This window comes from Typha angustifolia, chromosome 5 (assembly GCF_048772165.1).
Source record: "Typha angustifolia cultivar Huaian chromosome 5, ASM4877216v1, whole genome shotgun sequence".
NCBI classification, from domain to species: Eukaryota; Viridiplantae; Streptophyta; class Magnoliopsida; order Poales; family Typhaceae; genus Typha; species Typha angustifolia.
The window spans coordinates 8,114,341-8,131,247 of NC_133243.1; the positions used below are offsets into that span (position 1 = coordinate 8,114,341).

The 16,907-nt window shown below is 38.2% G+C and overlaps 3 protein-coding genes across 6 annotated transcripts; 2 read left to right on the top strand and 1 right to left on the bottom strand.

The window, feature by feature from the left end:
* The first annotated feature begins 580 nt into the window (after positions 1–580).
* On the top strand, positions 581–7,686 carry LOC140759975 (alanine--tRNA ligase, chloroplastic/mitochondrial). The gene is made up of 13 exons (XM_073096718.1): positions 581–739; positions 1,133–1,243; positions 1,361–1,569; positions 2,209–2,387; positions 2,913–2,991; positions 3,249–3,383; positions 3,492–3,641; positions 4,131–4,241; positions 4,331–5,251; positions 5,347–5,619; positions 6,002–6,211; positions 6,734–6,888; positions 6,994–7,686. Exons 1-13 carry the CDS (start codon positions 625–627, stop codon positions 7,328–7,330), a joined length of 2,985 nt encoding a protein of 994 aa, XP_072952819.1. The 5' UTR covers positions 581–624; the 3' UTR covers positions 7,331–7,686.
* A 672-nt stretch (positions 7,687–8,358) lies between these two features.
* Positions 8,359–11,210, top strand: LOC140759976 (E2F transcription factor-like E2FF). Of its 4 annotated transcripts, none has more exons than XM_073096719.1 (10): positions 8,359–8,637; positions 8,737–8,857; positions 8,951–9,028; positions 9,134–9,187; positions 9,293–9,413; positions 9,491–9,564; positions 9,644–9,716; positions 9,796–9,869; positions 9,969–10,368; positions 10,782–11,210. In XM_073096719.1, exons 1-10 carry the CDS (start codon positions 8,543–8,545, stop codon positions 10,901–10,903), a joined length of 1,212 nt encoding a protein of 403 aa, XP_072952820.1. In that variant the 5' UTR covers positions 8,359–8,542; the 3' UTR covers positions 10,904–11,210. The 4 variants fall into 4 exon arrangements, with proteins under 4 accessions (XP_072952820.1, XP_072952822.1, XP_072952821.1 ...); XM_073096721.1 differs by having other exon boundaries at positions 9,808–9,869; XM_073096720.1 differs by having other exon boundaries at positions 9,497–9,564.
* A 1,059-nt stretch (positions 11,211–12,269) lies between these two features.
* LOC140760483 (uncharacterized) lies at positions 12,270–14,754 on the bottom strand. The gene is made up of 3 exons (XM_073097461.1): positions 14,609–14,754; positions 14,373–14,461; positions 12,270–12,683 (listed from the first exon to the last, which is right to left on the bottom strand). The coding sequence occupies exons 1-3, from the start codon at positions 14,645–14,647 to the stop codon at positions 12,536–12,538; spliced, it is 276 nt and encodes a 91-aa protein (XP_072953562.1). The 5' UTR covers positions 14,648–14,754; the 3' UTR covers positions 12,270–12,535.
* Positions 14,755–16,907: the final 2,153 nt, after the last annotated feature.

The window sequence follows — 16,907 nt, forward strand, 5'->3', positions numbered from 1 at the left end:
GGAAGAAGGATGACTTGTGACCGAAGAAAGTAGTGCATTTGCATCCCAATCAACACCGAGAAGATGAGAAATGACAGGTAAAAAGAAAATTTCAAGGATAGTGCAAGAGGGAGAGATACGAGCATTGACTGACGACAATTTTTTCTATCCCCATCCCCACCTTGTGATGAGAAAACCTCCATCTAAGTGAGGAAAGGGAAATTGCCTAAGCTGAGAAGACTAGCTGTTAGAGACCGCCAACAATATAGGACAGCTGGGCTGGTAATTTTGGGGCTTGCTAGCTCTTTTTATTCAAAATTTTATTTTATTTCTTTTTATTATCTAAGTTCATATTATTCTCATGCTTGCAGTCTGTGACCGATGCCTTCTTTGTTGGATTAGAATTTAGAACTCAGATCCAACCCAACGCCCAACCCAATTAGTAAACGGGTTTTATTATGCTTGCCACCCGAACCCGACATGATCCACGGCGCTGGCGACGATACAAGAGAATCCAACGGCTCAGATTGCCTTATCATCCCCACCCACATAAAATGGAAGCCGAACTCCCGATAACGATCCGGATAAATACTTTGTTCCAGATAACAAAGGCAACGGAGCAAAGAAACAAACACCATAAGCGCAATGGAGAGACTGAAGCTTTCCGATGCCTCGAGAGCTCTTCCTCTCCTCTCCGTTGCTTCTTGCCATCGACGCTTCCTCTCGACAACGCCGTCCTCCACTCTCCGTCTCCTTCCGGGTAGTTTTTTTCGCTTCTTTTGTCTATTTATGGCTCTTCTCCGTGACCTTTAGATTGAGTAAGCACCAATTGCTATTATTGAAGCCTTATTTCAAATGGGCAGTCATCTGAACTGCTTCGTTCTTGATGCGTCCTTGGACTGGAGATTGTTTTGCCTGATAGATGGAATATACACTGTTTGCGATGCTTGGTGATTGTATTGGTTCTTTAAGGAGAGGATTTGGCTGAAGCCTAAAGGGGCTAATTCAGAGTTGGCTAGTAGGAATGCTTTGCACAGTTCAAATTTATGATTTCCACATCGGATAATATTGTGCCTTAGACTATTGACATGCAATCTGAATAAATGAATATGGAAATATGTGTAGCTCTTATACATGACATGTTTGATCATAGGTTGTGGTTGCATTGGACATGGAATCACTGAGAAATCGTATATGGGGGTTTCTTCGAGTTGCAGGAGCAGTGCAAAATTTCCAAAGAAAGCAATTATACGGAACTCGTCAGGTTTACCCATTTTTTTCATTTTCTTTTATTGCAACCATTGGTTTAAGCTATCCATGATATGAAACCTCAATCACTGGCTTCTCTGAAAATTGTGAACTTTTTCACTCCTCTTTTCAGCTTCGGTAGAACCTGTGACTGAAGAAGTAGCTGATGGTTTGCTGAAGGACAGCTCAGTAAGTGGGGATGCAATACGTCGTCGGTTCCTTGATTTTTATGCTTCACGAGGTCACAAGATACTCCCAAGTTCTTCTCTCGTGCCAAATGATCCAACAGTTTTCCTCACAATAGCCGGAATGCTTCAATTTAAGCCCATATTTCTTGGCAAGGTGTGTCCAAAGAAAGTTTATTGTTTCAATATACAGTCTAGGAGTTCAGGATCATTGTTTTATAGAGCACAGGCATTATATTCTTGGACAAAGTAGGTTTCTAGAGCTACATTTGTATCTTTAGGGAAATCCCGGAGTTATATATGGAAGCACTTCGACTTGTCAGTAAAATTATAAATATGTTAACTCATGTTAACTTCATACAACAAGAGATTGAAAAGAATATATAACAGGAGGTTATGGTAAACTAGAAGACTTTAGCTGTTAAGATTTTCTTGTGATCAACACATCTAGGATATGTTTCTTGAGTAATGCACTTTTGGAAAACGAGAACTTTAAGGACATTGGTGGATGCTGAGAGTGAGCTTAAAAGCTAAAGTTACTTTGCTTGTTAATGCAGGCTTGATTGGGAAGATCCATTTCCTATAACTTGTTTCATCTTCCTTAGGAAGGAATGCAGATCCACAGTTTTTTACTATAATTATAAAGTCAGATGACAGGCCTCCCCTTTCACCTTATAAATCATAATGATGCAAATATGTAATTTGGTGTTTTTCACTCAAGTTGATCTATCTTTTTATTGCATTTTCTGTTGTCGCATTATGTTCATTGTCAAGATTTTGGCATTATTTTATGTAGGAGCCTAGGCGTGTGCCTTGTGCTACAACCTCTCAGCGGTGCATACGAACAAATGACATTGAAAATGTGGGACGAACAGCTCGGCATCACACATTTTTTGAGATGCTTGGGAACTTCAGCTTTGGTGATTACTTCAAAAGGGAAGCCATTATTTGGGCATGGGAGCTTACAACAAAGGAGTATGAACAAAACCTTATTCCTGCTGGGCCATGAACCCTATATTGGTAAATTTAAACTGTTTAGATGAAGAAGAAAATTTGGGTAACAATTGTTCTTTGTAACAGCAAATGTGCTTTGTCACCTTTGTAGTATCTTTGAGGTGTATATTCATCAATGGTATGGGGCAATCCCATAGTCTATCAATCAGCAGCTAAATTGTGATGATATCTGATTAACTGTGTGGAATTATTGCATAACTGCTGTAACTATTTGCCATTGTTCTCTCTATTAACTCAATTGCTTCTTTGGAGGAAACTAACATATCCTTTTACAGATAATAGATGTTTAGGTATCTTTTTATATAATTAAGCATACGTTTATTTCTTTAGGGCTGGTCATTGAGACTTCATATTCTTTTTACCTTAAAATTCTTGTGAAAAACATCATATAATCTATCATTTTGAATTTCCACTCTATTTCATGATTTTATGTCTTCTTATTTTAACATCTTCAATTTCTGAAATCCATTTTGCTCTTTCTTTTAGGTTTGGATTACCTCCAGAGAGACTGTGGATTAGTGTTTTTGAAGAAGATGATGAAGCCTTCTTTTTATGGCACAATGAGGTAAATTATGTCAATTGATCCTCTATAACTGTCTTACTGTAATTTATTTTCTTTGTTCTTTTGCTCATGATAGAAAAGTCTATGCTGTCAGATCTAAAAGTGTCATCATAGAGTTCTCAACTTCTCATCAGAATTTGCTATACAATTTGAGACATCTTTGCCTAAAAATAATCCCTTCACTGGTCGTTAGTAACTTCATACTCAGCTGTTATGTAGTAATTTTTTTCAATGCTGCCTAACCTTTTGATCATGATCAGGTAGGTGTACCTAAGGAACGAATCAAGAGAATGGGTGCAGATGACAACTTTTGGAGCAGTGGGGTAACTGGGCCCTGTGGTCCTTGCTCTGAGATTTATTATGATTTTCATCCTGAGAGGGGCTATTCAGATGCTGTATGTATTCTGTGAATTCAAAAGTCGAGAGTTCCAACAATTTCTTTCTGTTTTTATGTGTCCCTTCCATAACTGAAATTAGTGATATTCTTCAATAGTTATATGCAGGATTTGGGGGATGACAGTAGATTCATAGAGTTTTATAATCTGGTTTTTATGCAATATAACAAAAAGGATGATGGATCCCTTGAGCCCTTGAAACAGAAGAATATAGACACAGGCATGGGCCTTGAACGTATGGCACGAATCCTTCAGAAGGTAATTTCGTACATTTTTTCCCCTGCAAAATTCATAGCATAATTTATACTATTCAAGAGTCTGTCAATTGAATCAAGTACTTATTCCTCTATGCTTTTGCCCTATGATCTCCTTAATTTGTTTGTCTTTGATAGAGACTACATATATCACATTCTTTTTTCTCTGTTAGAGCAGCCAATAGGTTAAATACTTAAATCAACCGTGCTATTGTTTTGTATTTGATTTTGGACATTAAAGTCATTTTCATTAACTGGACCTCCATGTCACTTTGGCAAAAGAAGTCACTTAAAAAATTGATTGGAATTACAAGAGGAGGCAGCAGATATGTACTTATTCAATATTTTTGCATAATGTCACTGAAGGATATCATGTTATGGAACACATATTAGGAATTGAGATTTAAATGTTCATTATCTGTTCTCTTAGATTCTAATCCTGTCTGTACATTCTGGCCACCTACAATTGTAATCTAATTCGTTCTTATTGTAGGTTCCGAACAACTATGAGACGGACTTAATCTTTCCGATAATAGAGAAGGCGGCAAATTTGGCAAGGATGCCATATGCCAAAGCAGATAATGCTACACAGAACAATCTTAAAGTGTGATATTGATAGAGCTTATTTTTTTAATAACTTATGGTGACAAAGGGCATAGCTAACCATTCCTTACATTTTTCTCATCTTTCCAGATTATTGGCGATCACATGCGTGCAGTTGTTTATCTCATATCAGATGGGGTTATTCCATCAAATATTGGGAGAGGTTATGTTGTTAGAAGACTTATAAGAAGAGTTGTTCGAATTGGTAGGTTGCTAGGTATAAAAGGCGATGGGCAAGGGAATCTTGAAGGAGCTTTTTCACCTGTGCTTGCTGAGGCAGTGATAGAACTTAGCACTCAGATTGACACCGATGTTAAATCAAGGATGGGCAGTATTCTTGAAGAGCTAAAGAGAGAAGAACTGCGGTTTGTACAGACTTTGGAGAGAGGAGAAAAACTATTAGACCAGTTTCTGGCCGATGCCCTATTAAGTGGTGGTAAAAATGAACATAACCCTTGTCTGTCTGGAAAAGATGCATTCCTTCTGTATGATACTTATGGTTTTCCAATAGAGATAACAGCTGAAGTTGCTGAAGAACGAGGTATTAGTATAGATATGGATGGCTTTAATATTGAAATGGAAAACCAAAGAAGACAATCTCAGGCTGCTCATAATGTGGTCAAACTTTCGGTAGGAAATGGGATGGAGATTGCCAAGAATATTCCTGATACTGAGTTTTTGGGATATGACTCTCTTTCTGCTAGAGCTATTGTCAAAGGCCTTCTGGTAAATGGTGACCCAGTAACCCTTGTTTCTGAAGGTACTGATGTTGAAATCTTGTTGGACAGGACTCCATTTTATGCTGAATCAGGTGGCCAAGTGGGAGATAACGGTCTTGTATACTTATTTGGAGATGAAGATGGAAAACAGAAAACAATTGTAGAAATCAAGGATGTCAAGAAATCCCTTGGAAATATCTTTGTGCACAAGGGTACAATTAAAGAGGGTTCACTAGAGGTTGGCTTGGAAATAGATGCTGCGGTGGATGCAAAATTGAGGCAGAGAGCTAAAGTATGACTTCTATTTTGTCTTTTTTGCCTTTCTTTAAATTCATTTTCGTGGCGTTCACAATTTTACATTGCGTTGTTAACTTATATTTCTTGTAGGTCCACCATACTGCAACACATCTGCTACAGTCAGCCCTCAAAAGTACAATTGGTCCAGAAACATCACAAGCTGGTTCATTGGTAGCCTTTGATCGCCTTCGGTTTGATTTTAACTTCCACCGCCCACTCTCTGATAATGAGTTAATGGAAATTGAATTACTGGTGAACCAATGGATCAGTGATGCAGCACCGCTTGGAACGAAAGTGATGCCTTTGTCAGATGCCAAGGAAGCTGGTGCAATTGCAATGTTCGGTGAAAAATATGGTGAAGAGGTTGGGATTGCATTATGTTATCTTTTGTGTTTCACTCTTATGGGCTCTAAACACATACGGTTTCTGTTCTCAAGATCTGCTAATAGCTTTGTATTTAGATATGCTAGTACCCAAACATGCATCTACTGGTGAACATATGCACACACAAATATAAGGAAAAGAATGGCAATAAGAAAGATCAAAATCTTGATATGTAAGTTCAACAAGTAAATATGTACATGTCTGAATGATGGGTTATGTGGAAGATTAGCAAGGGAACCGTCCATTCATATATTTAAAAGGGATGGAATATGAATTTATTTGTATACTGTACAAGGTGAATAATTGATCAGCATATACACATTTGTTGAGTTCATTTTCTTGATGATAGTGTATCTTGTAGGTCAGAGTTGTAGAGGTTCCTGGTGTATCAATGGAACTGTGTGGTGGAACACATGTTAATAATACTTCCGAGATCCGTGGCTTCAAGATAATATCAGAACAAGGCATAGCATCTGGAATCAGGCGGATTGAAGCTGTTGCTGGTGAAGCCTTTATAGAATATATTACTGCTCGAGACAACCATATGAGACGTTTGTGCTCTTTACTAAAGGTTCATTTTCCTTTGACCTCTCCATCTTTCCTGATTTGTTTTGCTCGGTCTCCTTAGATTCTAGTGTGCCTTGAAAATAAATGCACTTTGAGCATTCTGCCTTTATCAAGATTCAGTCTGTGTATCTTAGGGAACTTTGAGGTTATGTTTGTTCATTCCATGCACTTGAGTAGGATCAGCGTGTTGCTTCCTTCCTCTCTCCAACAGCCAGCAAAATAGCTAGGTCTCACAATATGCGAGCAATTATCTTATCAGAGCTTCTGACTAATTTCTAGAGCTAGATCCACAGTTTGTACCTATCTCCCTTAATTTTACAAAATTACTTCTGATTTATTCCTGACTTAATGGTTTCGCCAAAAATGTTCATAATAAAAAACGTTTCTTGTTCGTTCCCATCTAAAATTCTGGATGGTTCACCTGTTGAAACACAACCTTTGCTTAGCAACTTTTGCATCTCATTCGTCTTTAATCATTGATTCATGAGATACATGTCTTACGACACGTTTTTGTTTCATTTTGAAGGTAAAAGCAGAAGATGTGAACAGCAGAGTGGAAAATATTCTTGAGGAATTGAGAATGACTAGGAATGAAGTTTCATCCCTATGCAGTAGAATTGCAGTACTTAAAGCATCAAGTATAGCAAGCAAAGCCATTGTTATTGGATCTCAAAATGTCAGGTATTACACCTTTTTGACATCTGACCTTTTCTATTGCTCAATTCAGCAAAAGATGGAGACAAATAGATCAAAAGATAGTTTAGATGAAAATTTGATTCTTCTCAGGATGGTTGTTGAAAGTATGGATGATATGGATGCTGATGCACTAAAAAGTGCTGCCGAGTATCTTGTGGACTCTTTGCAAGATCCTGCAGCGGTAGTTTTGGGTTCAAGCCCAGGAGACGGCAAGGTAAGCTTGGTTGCTGCATTCACTCCTGGAGTCGTCAAAATGGGAATCCAGGCCGGGAAGTTCATAGGAGGTATAGCTAAATTATGTGGCGGAGGTGGTGGAGGTAAACCCAATTTTGCCCAAGCTGGAGGACGGAAGCCAGAGATGTTGTTGGATGCCTTGGAGAAGGCTCGAGCTGAACTTGTCACCGCTTTGTCGCCAAATGCCAGCTGAATTATGTTTCCAACCAATAACCATCTTGATGCGCTAAACATCAAACTTCTCCTAGCTTAGAAGAGGTGATATTTTCTCGGAGGGCTCACATCGAGGTGCACATAACATAACAACAATTAGTTCCGCGGCAAGAACATTATGTGGTAATGCTCTGGATAACTTTCAATTCTTCATGGTGAGCAATTACTAATCGAAGGAAGAGGTAAGAGAGGAGACGATCATGACGAGATGTAATTTTGGTATTCTTCTAGAAGATTTTTGTGGATACGAAGCCCCTTTACCTTTCTTAAAGTGGTGTATTGTACATACATATTTGGATTACAAATTTGAATCAAGTTTCTTGTTGTCCACTACGAGTGGTTGTTTGAGTTATGATTGCTGCTGTGCTTCTAATTTCATGGTACATTAATATACTCGTCAGGAATTTTCGATCTATTGAACTCTCTCTATTTTGAACTCAAACCCTACATTGCTGGACAATAAATGGAAACGTACACGGAATAACAATATCAAAATTTAAGAATGAGGTCCTCTTTTAAGTCCACATTGAACAGAATTAGATTTCTACTGCTTTAGTTTACCGGATAGGAAATATATTTTGTACATTTGAATGCTGCCACTTAATATTTGGTGCAGTTTTCAAATTCCTCAAAACAAAATTAGCTCTTTTAAATTTAAATTTAAATTTATACAAATTCGTAAACACGAAATGGCTATGGCGGGCATGCAACGGCTTTGGAGCGAATCACGTGGCAAACGCGCTCCTCCTACGTAATTACAGACCACGTGCCACGCCAACAGATTCCCTCGAAGAACTCACCAACCCGATCGGCAAAATGACCGAACTACCCTGCCATCTTCAACGGCCAACGAAGCAAACCTCCCGTAAATCCTCGTACAGACTAAGGCCATTCCCGTCCCGAGAAGTTCCTATTAGCGCGCGCTAATTCCAAATTTTGAATTCCCTCAACTCCCGACCCGATTCGAGCCCAGAGCTTTTTGCTCTAAAAGAATTCCAAATCCTCACCCCGCCAAAATAAAATACCCCCTTCCTTCCCCCATCCGATCGCTGTAGCTTTTTAACGGCCACAATTCCATTCCCTCCTTCCTCTCTTCCTCTTCGATTTCAGATGTATAAATCTCTTTAGTGTCTAAGGAAGAAATTTAATACCATTATTACTACCTCTCTCTCTAGAAACCAGACTGGGAACGATGTCTTCCCCGCCTCCGCCTTCGTTTTTGGAATCGGGATGCCGGCACCACACCTACAGCAGGAAGCAGAAATCTTTAGGCCTCTTGTGCTCCAAGTAATCGTAGTTCTTCATCTGAGGATTTCTTCTTTTGCTTTAACTCTTTTAAACTTTTTGTGATTTTTTTCTGATTTTTTTGGGGTTTTTTTTTTGTAGTTTTGTGAGCCTTTATGATCGAGATGATGTGGAATCGGTGGGTTTGGACGACGCCGCGAGGCGTCTGGGAGTGGAGAGGCGGCGGATCTATGATATCGTCAACGTTTTGGAGAGCGTCGGGGTGAGATCTGGGTTTCTTCTGCTTGCTTTCTTGCAAAAGGTGGTGTTTTTGGTGTTACTTTTTTTTTTATGAGGTTTAGTTGAATCTTGGTAGGTTCTCGCCAGGAAGGCTAAGAATAGGTATTCTTGGATCGGGTTCTCCGGGATCCCCAAGGCCTTACAAGACCTAAAGGTTTGCCCTAATCCTTCCCCTCTTTTGGAATGCTACAGCTCTTGAAACATTAGCCCTGCCAAAGTGCTGATCTCTCGATCCGTTTATTTTTCTCATCTGGATCAGGAGGAGGCATTGAGGGAGATCTCTGGCTCCTGTGCTGAAGACCCGTTTGTCAAAGTAGGTCCAAGAGATTTCTTTGTACTTCGACAAGAAAGAAGTAAACTTTTTGTGATCTTTTTTGCTTATTGCTTAAACTCTACTCTGTAATTTGCATAAATAAAGGTTTCGGATGATGAAGAAGATGATAGATCGGTGGATCAGAGTGGGGATTTTGAAAATGAAAAGTCAAACTTGGCTGCTAATGCTTCTTCTTTGAGCAATGCGTGCTGTAGGGCAAGAACTGGTACACTCATTGATAGTCACTATTTAGATGACATTTGAGTTCAAATTCTGGATTGGATCTAATATTTTCTTATTTAGTTTCAGACCAGAGGAAAGAGAAGTCCCTTGGCCTGCTCACCCAAAACTTTGTTAAGCTTTTCCTAACAACTGATGTAAGACAATCTGCACCTTAACTTTGGCATAGCTGTTTGTGTTGTACTGCTTCTAATTTCTGTGCCATTCTTTGAGCAGGCAGACACCATCTCACTTGATGAAGCTGCGAGGATACTTCTTGGGGATGGTCATGATTCCACCAATATGAGAAGTAGTTACCCTTTCTCTGTGTATTCCATGTATTTTGCTTGCAAATTTACTCCTTTATGACTCATTTTTTACTCCTTAAGATTATAATGCAGCTAAAGTCCGGCGGTTATATGACATAGCGAATGTGCTCTCTTCGATGAATCTCATTGAGAAGGTAGCACTTTCTGACTATTTTGTATGTATGGAATGGATAGAGGCAGAAAAATAGCAAGTACTCTTACTTATCTTAGTTTCTTTGAATTGGGTTTTGTAGACACAACAATTGGAGACAAGGAAACCAGCATTCCGGTGGTTGGGCACCAAAGGGAAGCCAAAAGTAGACAACGGAGTGACAGTTGCTATACCCCCAAGTAAGAAGCAGCAGAATAAGAGGGCTTTTGGTACCGAGATCACCAATATGGCTTTCAAGAGGAGCAGGTTGAGTTCGTCAGTGGATAAGAAACCTAACAAAGTGCAATTGAGGAATGATAATTTGAGAGAGTGCAATCTGACGGCGCAGAAACAATTACAGGGCACTAAGGGTGGCTACGTATTTGGGCCCTTCCGACCGGTCGAGACAAAGAAAGTAGGTGGTGACGGTGAGAAAGGTGGGGAGAAATTTCAGGACTGGGAGAGCTTGGCTTCCTCCTTCCGGCCTCAATATCACAACCAAGGTTTGCACTATATCCACTCGATCTTTTCTTATACATTTATATATCCGTAAAAGGATGGAAGATCAAAGTATTGCTCCTTTTCCTCTGTAAAAGAATTAAGGTGTATTTCTTTTGCATCTAGATGATTGTATCAAGTAGATTAAATCATAATCAAAGTTTAGCTAGTGTTGGATTCTCATTGTTTAAAAGAATTTTAACTCTCACATGTAGCATATTTTACCCCTTGGAGTGCAACTTAGTTGCAAGTCCTATGATGCCTTTAGGCTTAAGGAATACGTGTATTAGTTTTGTGATTTTTATGCTCTTATCATCTTATATTCCATCACCTAAGTTGGTTTACTATTGTTCTCCTAATTACATTATGGGTGACATAATACTTCCCTAATTACCTGTCATTTGCTTCTGTTTTGCAGCATTAAGTGAACTTTTTGCTCATTACGTGGAAGCGTGGAAGTCATGGTACTTTGAAGTTGCTCAGGGAAGCACCGTAATGCAACAGCCTTTCACTAAGTCTGTAATCAACCAATTTTTGTAGACTAATCTTGACTTCATCATGTTCCCTTGCATGCCTTGCCCAGTTTACTCCTGGAAGGATTTGTCACAGGAGAACACCTTGACTTGGTCTTGGGTTCTATTGTATTCACTCAGTACAGGAATCCAGAAAGCCGTCAGCGTAAAATCATATTCCTTTGTTTATTGTCTTCTACTCTTCTTGATGTTGTATTGTTGCCCATTGGTGTATTTATCAAACCGTTTAACCTATGCATTATTGAAGCCATACAGCATCATTCATATTGGAAATAATGAATGATGGAAGACCGTGATATTGGCTTGGTAACAAAGCACAGATTTGGTTCTATTTCTTTGGGTACCTTTTGATTTGAATGTAAGAATTTTTTTTAACTTGGTTAGTAAATACCAACAAGTTTTAAGGGCCGTTTGGCTGCATGCATCTGGAAAATTATATCTACACTTATAAATTATAATATAAGAATTAGTTTTTAATTTATAGAATTTATGAAATATCTTTTTTAATAGCTAGGATGGGTTTATATGTATTATTTTGACATCCACTTGAATTAAGTAGGTATCAAAACATACTCTTTTAACTTTTAATTTTTTTTAAAAAAGAGGAAAGATATCAGATTTTATTTATATTAATATCTCATTGAACACTACAAATAATGTATCTTTAAAAATATGAAATAAATAGCCCCTTAGTAATTAATTGGAGTTTATTCCAAGTTAAATTTAACAGGTGTGAGGAGAGAAAAGAAGTACAAGTTTGTATTAGTTTGAACGATGATAAAAGAGTTTTTAAATTATAAATGAAATGATTTACATTTACATTTATTTTTATAAATTTAATAACAATATTTTGGTACTAATATATTTAATTATGACATATCTTCAAATTTTAATTATGTTAAGGCCCGTAAACACAGTAGTGTGATTGTTGAGGGTGAAAGAAAGTGCTTGATCTGTCTTATCTAGATCTGGTGAGTCTGGTGTTTCCAAATGAAACCTTCAAGTTTAAGGTTAAATGACGAGTGCCTTCGAGGTTAAATTATTTCAGGTAATAGAAATTCTGGATTTCTTTAGGCCCACATAATCAAAATTGCAAGCATATGGTGTCACTGCAGACACATATACATATAGTCACTTCTATATTTGTTCAACAAGTAAGCTGCTGATACCTCAGGAAAAACAACAGCAGCACGATTCTTTTCCCTAGAACGATAACATGATGGCCAAATGCAATAAATGAAGCCCAGCATCATTAGCATCACAAACAATAACAGATTCCACTAGAGTAGACATTACCTGTGGTACACCCAGCTGGTTCATGGAAAGTTCACAGAAGAAAGGGCCTCTGAGCAGCCAATGGTGTAGAACAAATAGGATATAATAGTCGGACAGATCTTGTCATAGACAAACACAGTTAACAGGCCAAACAGTTACTTAGGTTCAATAGTCACAAAGCAACAATGTCTGTGACCAGTAATTTGTTCTTTCCCAGAGGTACAGATTATTTTTGAAATGGGCACTTGGAATTCAATCACAGCATTGAGTCCAAATGACAGTATTGAAGCTACACCAACTCATTCAATATTTTAACAAGCAGAATATACGGAAATTTGTTATAGTGGCTCATAGCCAAAACTCCTCACTTAGGATCAGCAAAGAACTTATTGATGGATGGCATGATCTCAGGTGTTCTGTTGCGAACAAATCTCCGGAGACTATGTTCAGCATACTTTTCTCCCTCAGCAAAGTTTTCAAGCACTCCTGCAGCCCTGCCTTCCTTGCTAACCCTGTAAGAGTAAACCAGATATTAGCGATAGTGCTAAGTACTAAAGGTTGGAAAATATAAACAAAATCCATCACATAAACCATGCTTCATAGTTAAATCCCAAAATTATCTGTATAACAATTTTTTCAGATGATATAATGCTAGTTCAGTGCAATTATTTCACTTAGAAAAGGTAATAAATTATTCAAATCCAGAAGAGTCATCAGTTTTCTGGGTCAGTCCTTTCCATTTTGCAATACCTGACTTGATGCCAATTTATGTGAGCATATTATGGTAAATCCGCTAATCAATTTCTGAAGCCAACATACCCAGTAAAGATCGAGTCTACATTATGTCAAGAACTTGAATAATTCATCCTTAGATTGATAAACTATCTCCAGTATGCACTAGTGTATGCACAAACTTATTCTCATAAATGTAGCAGGGTTTTACAAGACTGTAAACAGTAGATAGGTGGACAAGGGATTATGTAGCACCTCAGCACTAGGTAGGTGCCTAGGCGAGCGCCCAAAATTTGAGATGGTAAAAAAATAACGAAACAAAAGAAATAATAGTTATAGAAGAACTTAAATTAATATATACAATCCAAATAATATATTAATGCATTCTTGTTAAGAACTATAGTAAGTTATTTGAATCCACTAAGTCAGCAACATATAAAATAATTTAAAATTTCAAAGTCAATCTACATACTAAAAATGATACAAGCTGATAAGATGGTCACTTAAGCAAGCCCTAAATGAAGCCTAGTTATATTCTATTTAAGGCTATCTATGGCAGGAGTTTAGGCATTAAAGGCGAAAGTTTTTTAAAACAATGAAATGCAGTGATCACCGGGTAGGCGTTTCATATACATATACATATTCTTTGCGTGCAAATGTAGTAAGAGAAATTTTCTGATACATTCTCTCTCCTTGTATACTCTTGCTTAAGAGACTTCAATCTGCCCTATCGAGGCATAAAATGGTGCTGAGAAACTAATTTAGTCCTTTATGGTTTGCTTGTTTCATTTTGTTCACTAAAGTTTCAATTTCATAATAGAGGTTCTTGTTCTTTAAATTTTTTGTAAAATCGGTTCCTACAGTTTCACTTTCATATTAGATTCGTGTGTCTTGTTTGCAGCTTTCTATCATTGATCCTTGCGGCATCAATTTTCAATAGGAATTATTTTTTTCAAAAAATCTATGATCTCATTTTTACCAAAAAATTAATTCCTATGGCCCAAACCATAAGCGCTTATTTGGTAATCAACCACAGATCCACCCCCCCCCCCCCCCCCCCCCCCCCCCCCCCCCCCCAAACCACGGGGATCTCCATTAGAAAAGAAAAGAAAAAAGCACGTACGACTTCTTCATGAATACATGGACTGATTTAGAATACTTCCCTGAAACGAATGTTAGATGATCAAAAGATGATGCATGACCGGAATCTAATTCCAATAATCTGAAATCCTCTAAATATAGGGAACAACTATGTAGATCTCTTGGCTTTTCTCTGTTTACGTGGATTACTCTATGCATCTCTGTTAAATAAAATTACCCTCATTTTCCGATCATCAATCCGCATATCTCACGTTTGCTGGTTACACTTCAGATCAATATACTATTTCCTTCCTTTCCCCATGTATTACATCAATTGACATAATAAACAAGATCGTTCAACAAACAGTCCTTAGATTTCGACAACTTACCTGACTTCAGGGTTGATGCAGATGTTACGCACAAGCGAGAATCCGCAGATCCCCACCGCAAGCCCAACCGCCGCGAAGAGCGGATAAACCTACAGATCGGAGCACCAAACGGTAAGATCGGCACAGATCTAAGAGATTAGAGAAAAGATCGATGTGGAAACAAGTAAATCGGGTCTAGCGTTAGTACTAAGAGAAGAGAAGGTAGAAGACGAAGAAGTAGAGTAGAAGAATTTGACCTCGGGCCTCAGCCATCGGTTGACGGTGGAAGAAGCCATTGGAAATTGGACCCGAAGGAGACTGCGGCGGCGAGCGACGGCGATGGAGAGAGAAATAGGGAGGAGTTTGACGCAAATGTGGTTGGCCCTGATTTATTGGAATTGGATTTCGGCTGTTACCCCTGTGTTTTATCTAAATGACGAACGTATCCTGCCTTGGGGTGGGACCCGCTTTTGCTCCAAGGCTACGGTGATTGGTGGAGCTTCGAAGCTTCTAGAAGGGGGGAACATAAAATAATGGAAACATTATCACCTACCTGCTCACAATGCTCACCAATTATTATTATTTTTTTTAAAAAAAGTATTAATAGAAAATTTTGGGAATAATAATAACAATAAATTTATTTAAAACACCGTACCTTTTAATTTTATTATTATTATTTGACCTGTATTTTGCTAAAATACCTCAGAAATACTCCAAATACCCTATCATTAGTTTTGTTAACTGACAGTGGTCACGGAGATAAGTTAATATAATTATAGGTATAAAATAACCAGAATAACTTTAAAAAAGTTTTTTTAATTAAGATAAAATTAAATAACTAACTAGTTAAATAAGAAATAGTTTAAGTATTTTATTTTTATTTTCAAAAGTAATGAAATATTATCTATTCTGTTAACTATAATTAGGATAGTTATACAGGGCTAAACATAGTAGGGTGTAACAGATTTATCTAATAATAATAATAATCAATAGATAATGTATGGCACCATAAAGAATATTCTCAGCTATCTTGTTCTGATGCATTGGTGAATGGGCTTTCTTTCCTTTTTCCTACCCAACTTGATAATTAATTGATTGTCTCTGTTAGATCTTTGCGCACTAGTAATAAATGTTTGATCTACTAAGGATTAATTATAGTTTTGTATTTATGTTTCTTAATTATGATTGAGAATCGCATGTATAGTTATTACTCTTCGAGGTGTAATATTATTATTTTTCATTAAAAAGTGAACCGAAGATAAGCTAATTACAGTTGTGATAATATAAGCTCCAAAAGTATGGAAACAAAGAAGCTGTAATAAATCATAGAGAATTCTTTATAGTACTCCTATTATAATTAGCCATCTAATTTGTCTTCTTTTTTTAATAAAATGAATTCTTCAAGGCAATCATCCTTGCTATTCAAAACATCTACGAGGCTTTACACTTCAAGATGTAATATGATGTTATATTTATGGGTGTAAATGAGCTTAGTCTGAGTGAGCTGGCTTTAGTTTCGGCTCAGCAAAATTAATTTTGAGCCATATTATATAGTTTAGGTTCGAGCCTAACTGAACCTGGGTCGAGCTTGAGCTTGACTAGATGACGAGGAGGTGGAGACGGGAGCTTGCCGAAGGAGGAGTAGGAGACCGATAGAGGAGGATGAGGTCGAAGGAAGAGGAGGAGATGGCAACGGTGACTTGTCGATGGAGGAAGAGACTGTTTGAAGAGGCCAAAGGAGCCGATCGATAGAGGAGGAGGCAGAGGAAGCTGACAAAGAGCTGGCAACTGTGGCTTGACGATGGATGACAAGGAGGCCGACGAGAGGAGGAAAAAGAGGAGGCTGAAGCCAACGCCAACGTCGATAGAAGAGGAGGTCGTCGAAAAAGACCAAATGAGACGAACGATGGAGGAGGAGGAGACCGACGGAGAGGAGGAAAATGAGAAGGCCCACGCTAACGCCCAACGCTAATGGAGGAGGAGGTTGTCTTGGTTGTCGAAAAAGGTCGTAAGAGACATTTCAATTCGATAAAGAGGGGGAGATGGCAGTTGCTTGTCGATAGAGGCCAACGAAGTGGAGGAGGCCAAATGGGTGAGGGTGGGGTGATGGCTCGAGGGTAAGGATGGGGTGATGGCTAGGTGAGGGTAGGGATATCGTAACGGGTAAGGGTGGACTGTTCGATTTACTTGAGATTGGTCAGGATGGAGTGAGAGAAAGAGAGTAAACTAGCCTGTTGAGCCGAGCTGAGCCTGAGTAAGCCGGTTTTTGTTCAGGCTCAACTTGATATTCAAATCAAACCTTAATTTTAAGCTCAGGCTCGGCTCAGCTCAGCTCGAGTCGTTAGTTTATTTTAACACCCCTAATTATATCTTGTGGAAAGGTGAAAAATATATTGAACTTCTTTACCATTTTTTTTCAAGGCAACCTATTTACTTTTGTTTCGTGGCTTCAGATGAGTTATTAAAAGCTAATAGGGTCTGAATATTAGCCTCGGCTTTGCTAGGGCCAATAAATCTGGAGAGACTAAATATTAGGGCTTGTGTTAATAGAGTTGT

What these genes read in the sequence shown, in the direction of transcription:
- LOC140759975 (XM_073096718.1), top strand. Translation starts at nt 625, where the DNA reads ATGGAGAGACTGAAGCTTTCCGATGCCTCGAGAGCTCTTCCTCTCCTC. An exon ending in TGGCACGAATCCTTCAGAAG is followed by an intron (nt 3,642 to 4,130) that starts GTAATTTCGTAC and finishes TTCTTATTGTAG; the next exon opens with GTTCCGAACAACTATGAGAC. An exon ending in ATTGGATCTCAAAATGTCAG is followed by an intron (nt 6,889 to 6,993) that starts GTATTACACCTT and finishes GATTCTTCTCAG; the next exon opens with GATGGTTGTTGAAAGTATGG.
- LOC140759976 (XM_073096719.1), top strand. Translation starts at nt 8,543, where the DNA reads ATGTCTTCCCCGCCTCCGCCTTCGTTTTTGGAATCGGGATGCCGGCAC. An exon ending in TTAGGCCTCTTGTGCTCCAA is followed by an intron (nt 8,638 to 8,736) that starts GTAATCGTAGTT and finishes TTTTTTTTGTAG; the next exon opens with TTTTGTGAGCCTTTATGATC. An exon ending in GCCTCAATATCACAACCAAG is followed by an intron (nt 10,369 to 10,781) that starts GTTTGCACTATA and finishes TCTGTTTTGCAG; the next exon opens with CATTAAGTGAACTTTTTGCT.
- LOC140760483 (XM_073097461.1), bottom strand. Translation starts at nt 14,647, where the DNA reads ATGGCTTCTTCCACCGTCAACCGATGGCTGAGGCCCGAG. An exon ending in ACCGATGGCTGAGGCCCGAG is followed by an intron (nt 14,462 to 14,608) that starts GTCAAATTCTTC and finishes TCCGATCTGTAG; the next exon opens with GTTTATCCGCTCTTCGCGGC. An exon ending in TGCATCAACCCTGAAGTCAG is followed by an intron (nt 12,684 to 14,372) that starts GTAAGTTGTCGA and finishes TTACTCTTACAG; the next exon opens with GGTTAGCAAGGAAGGCAGGG.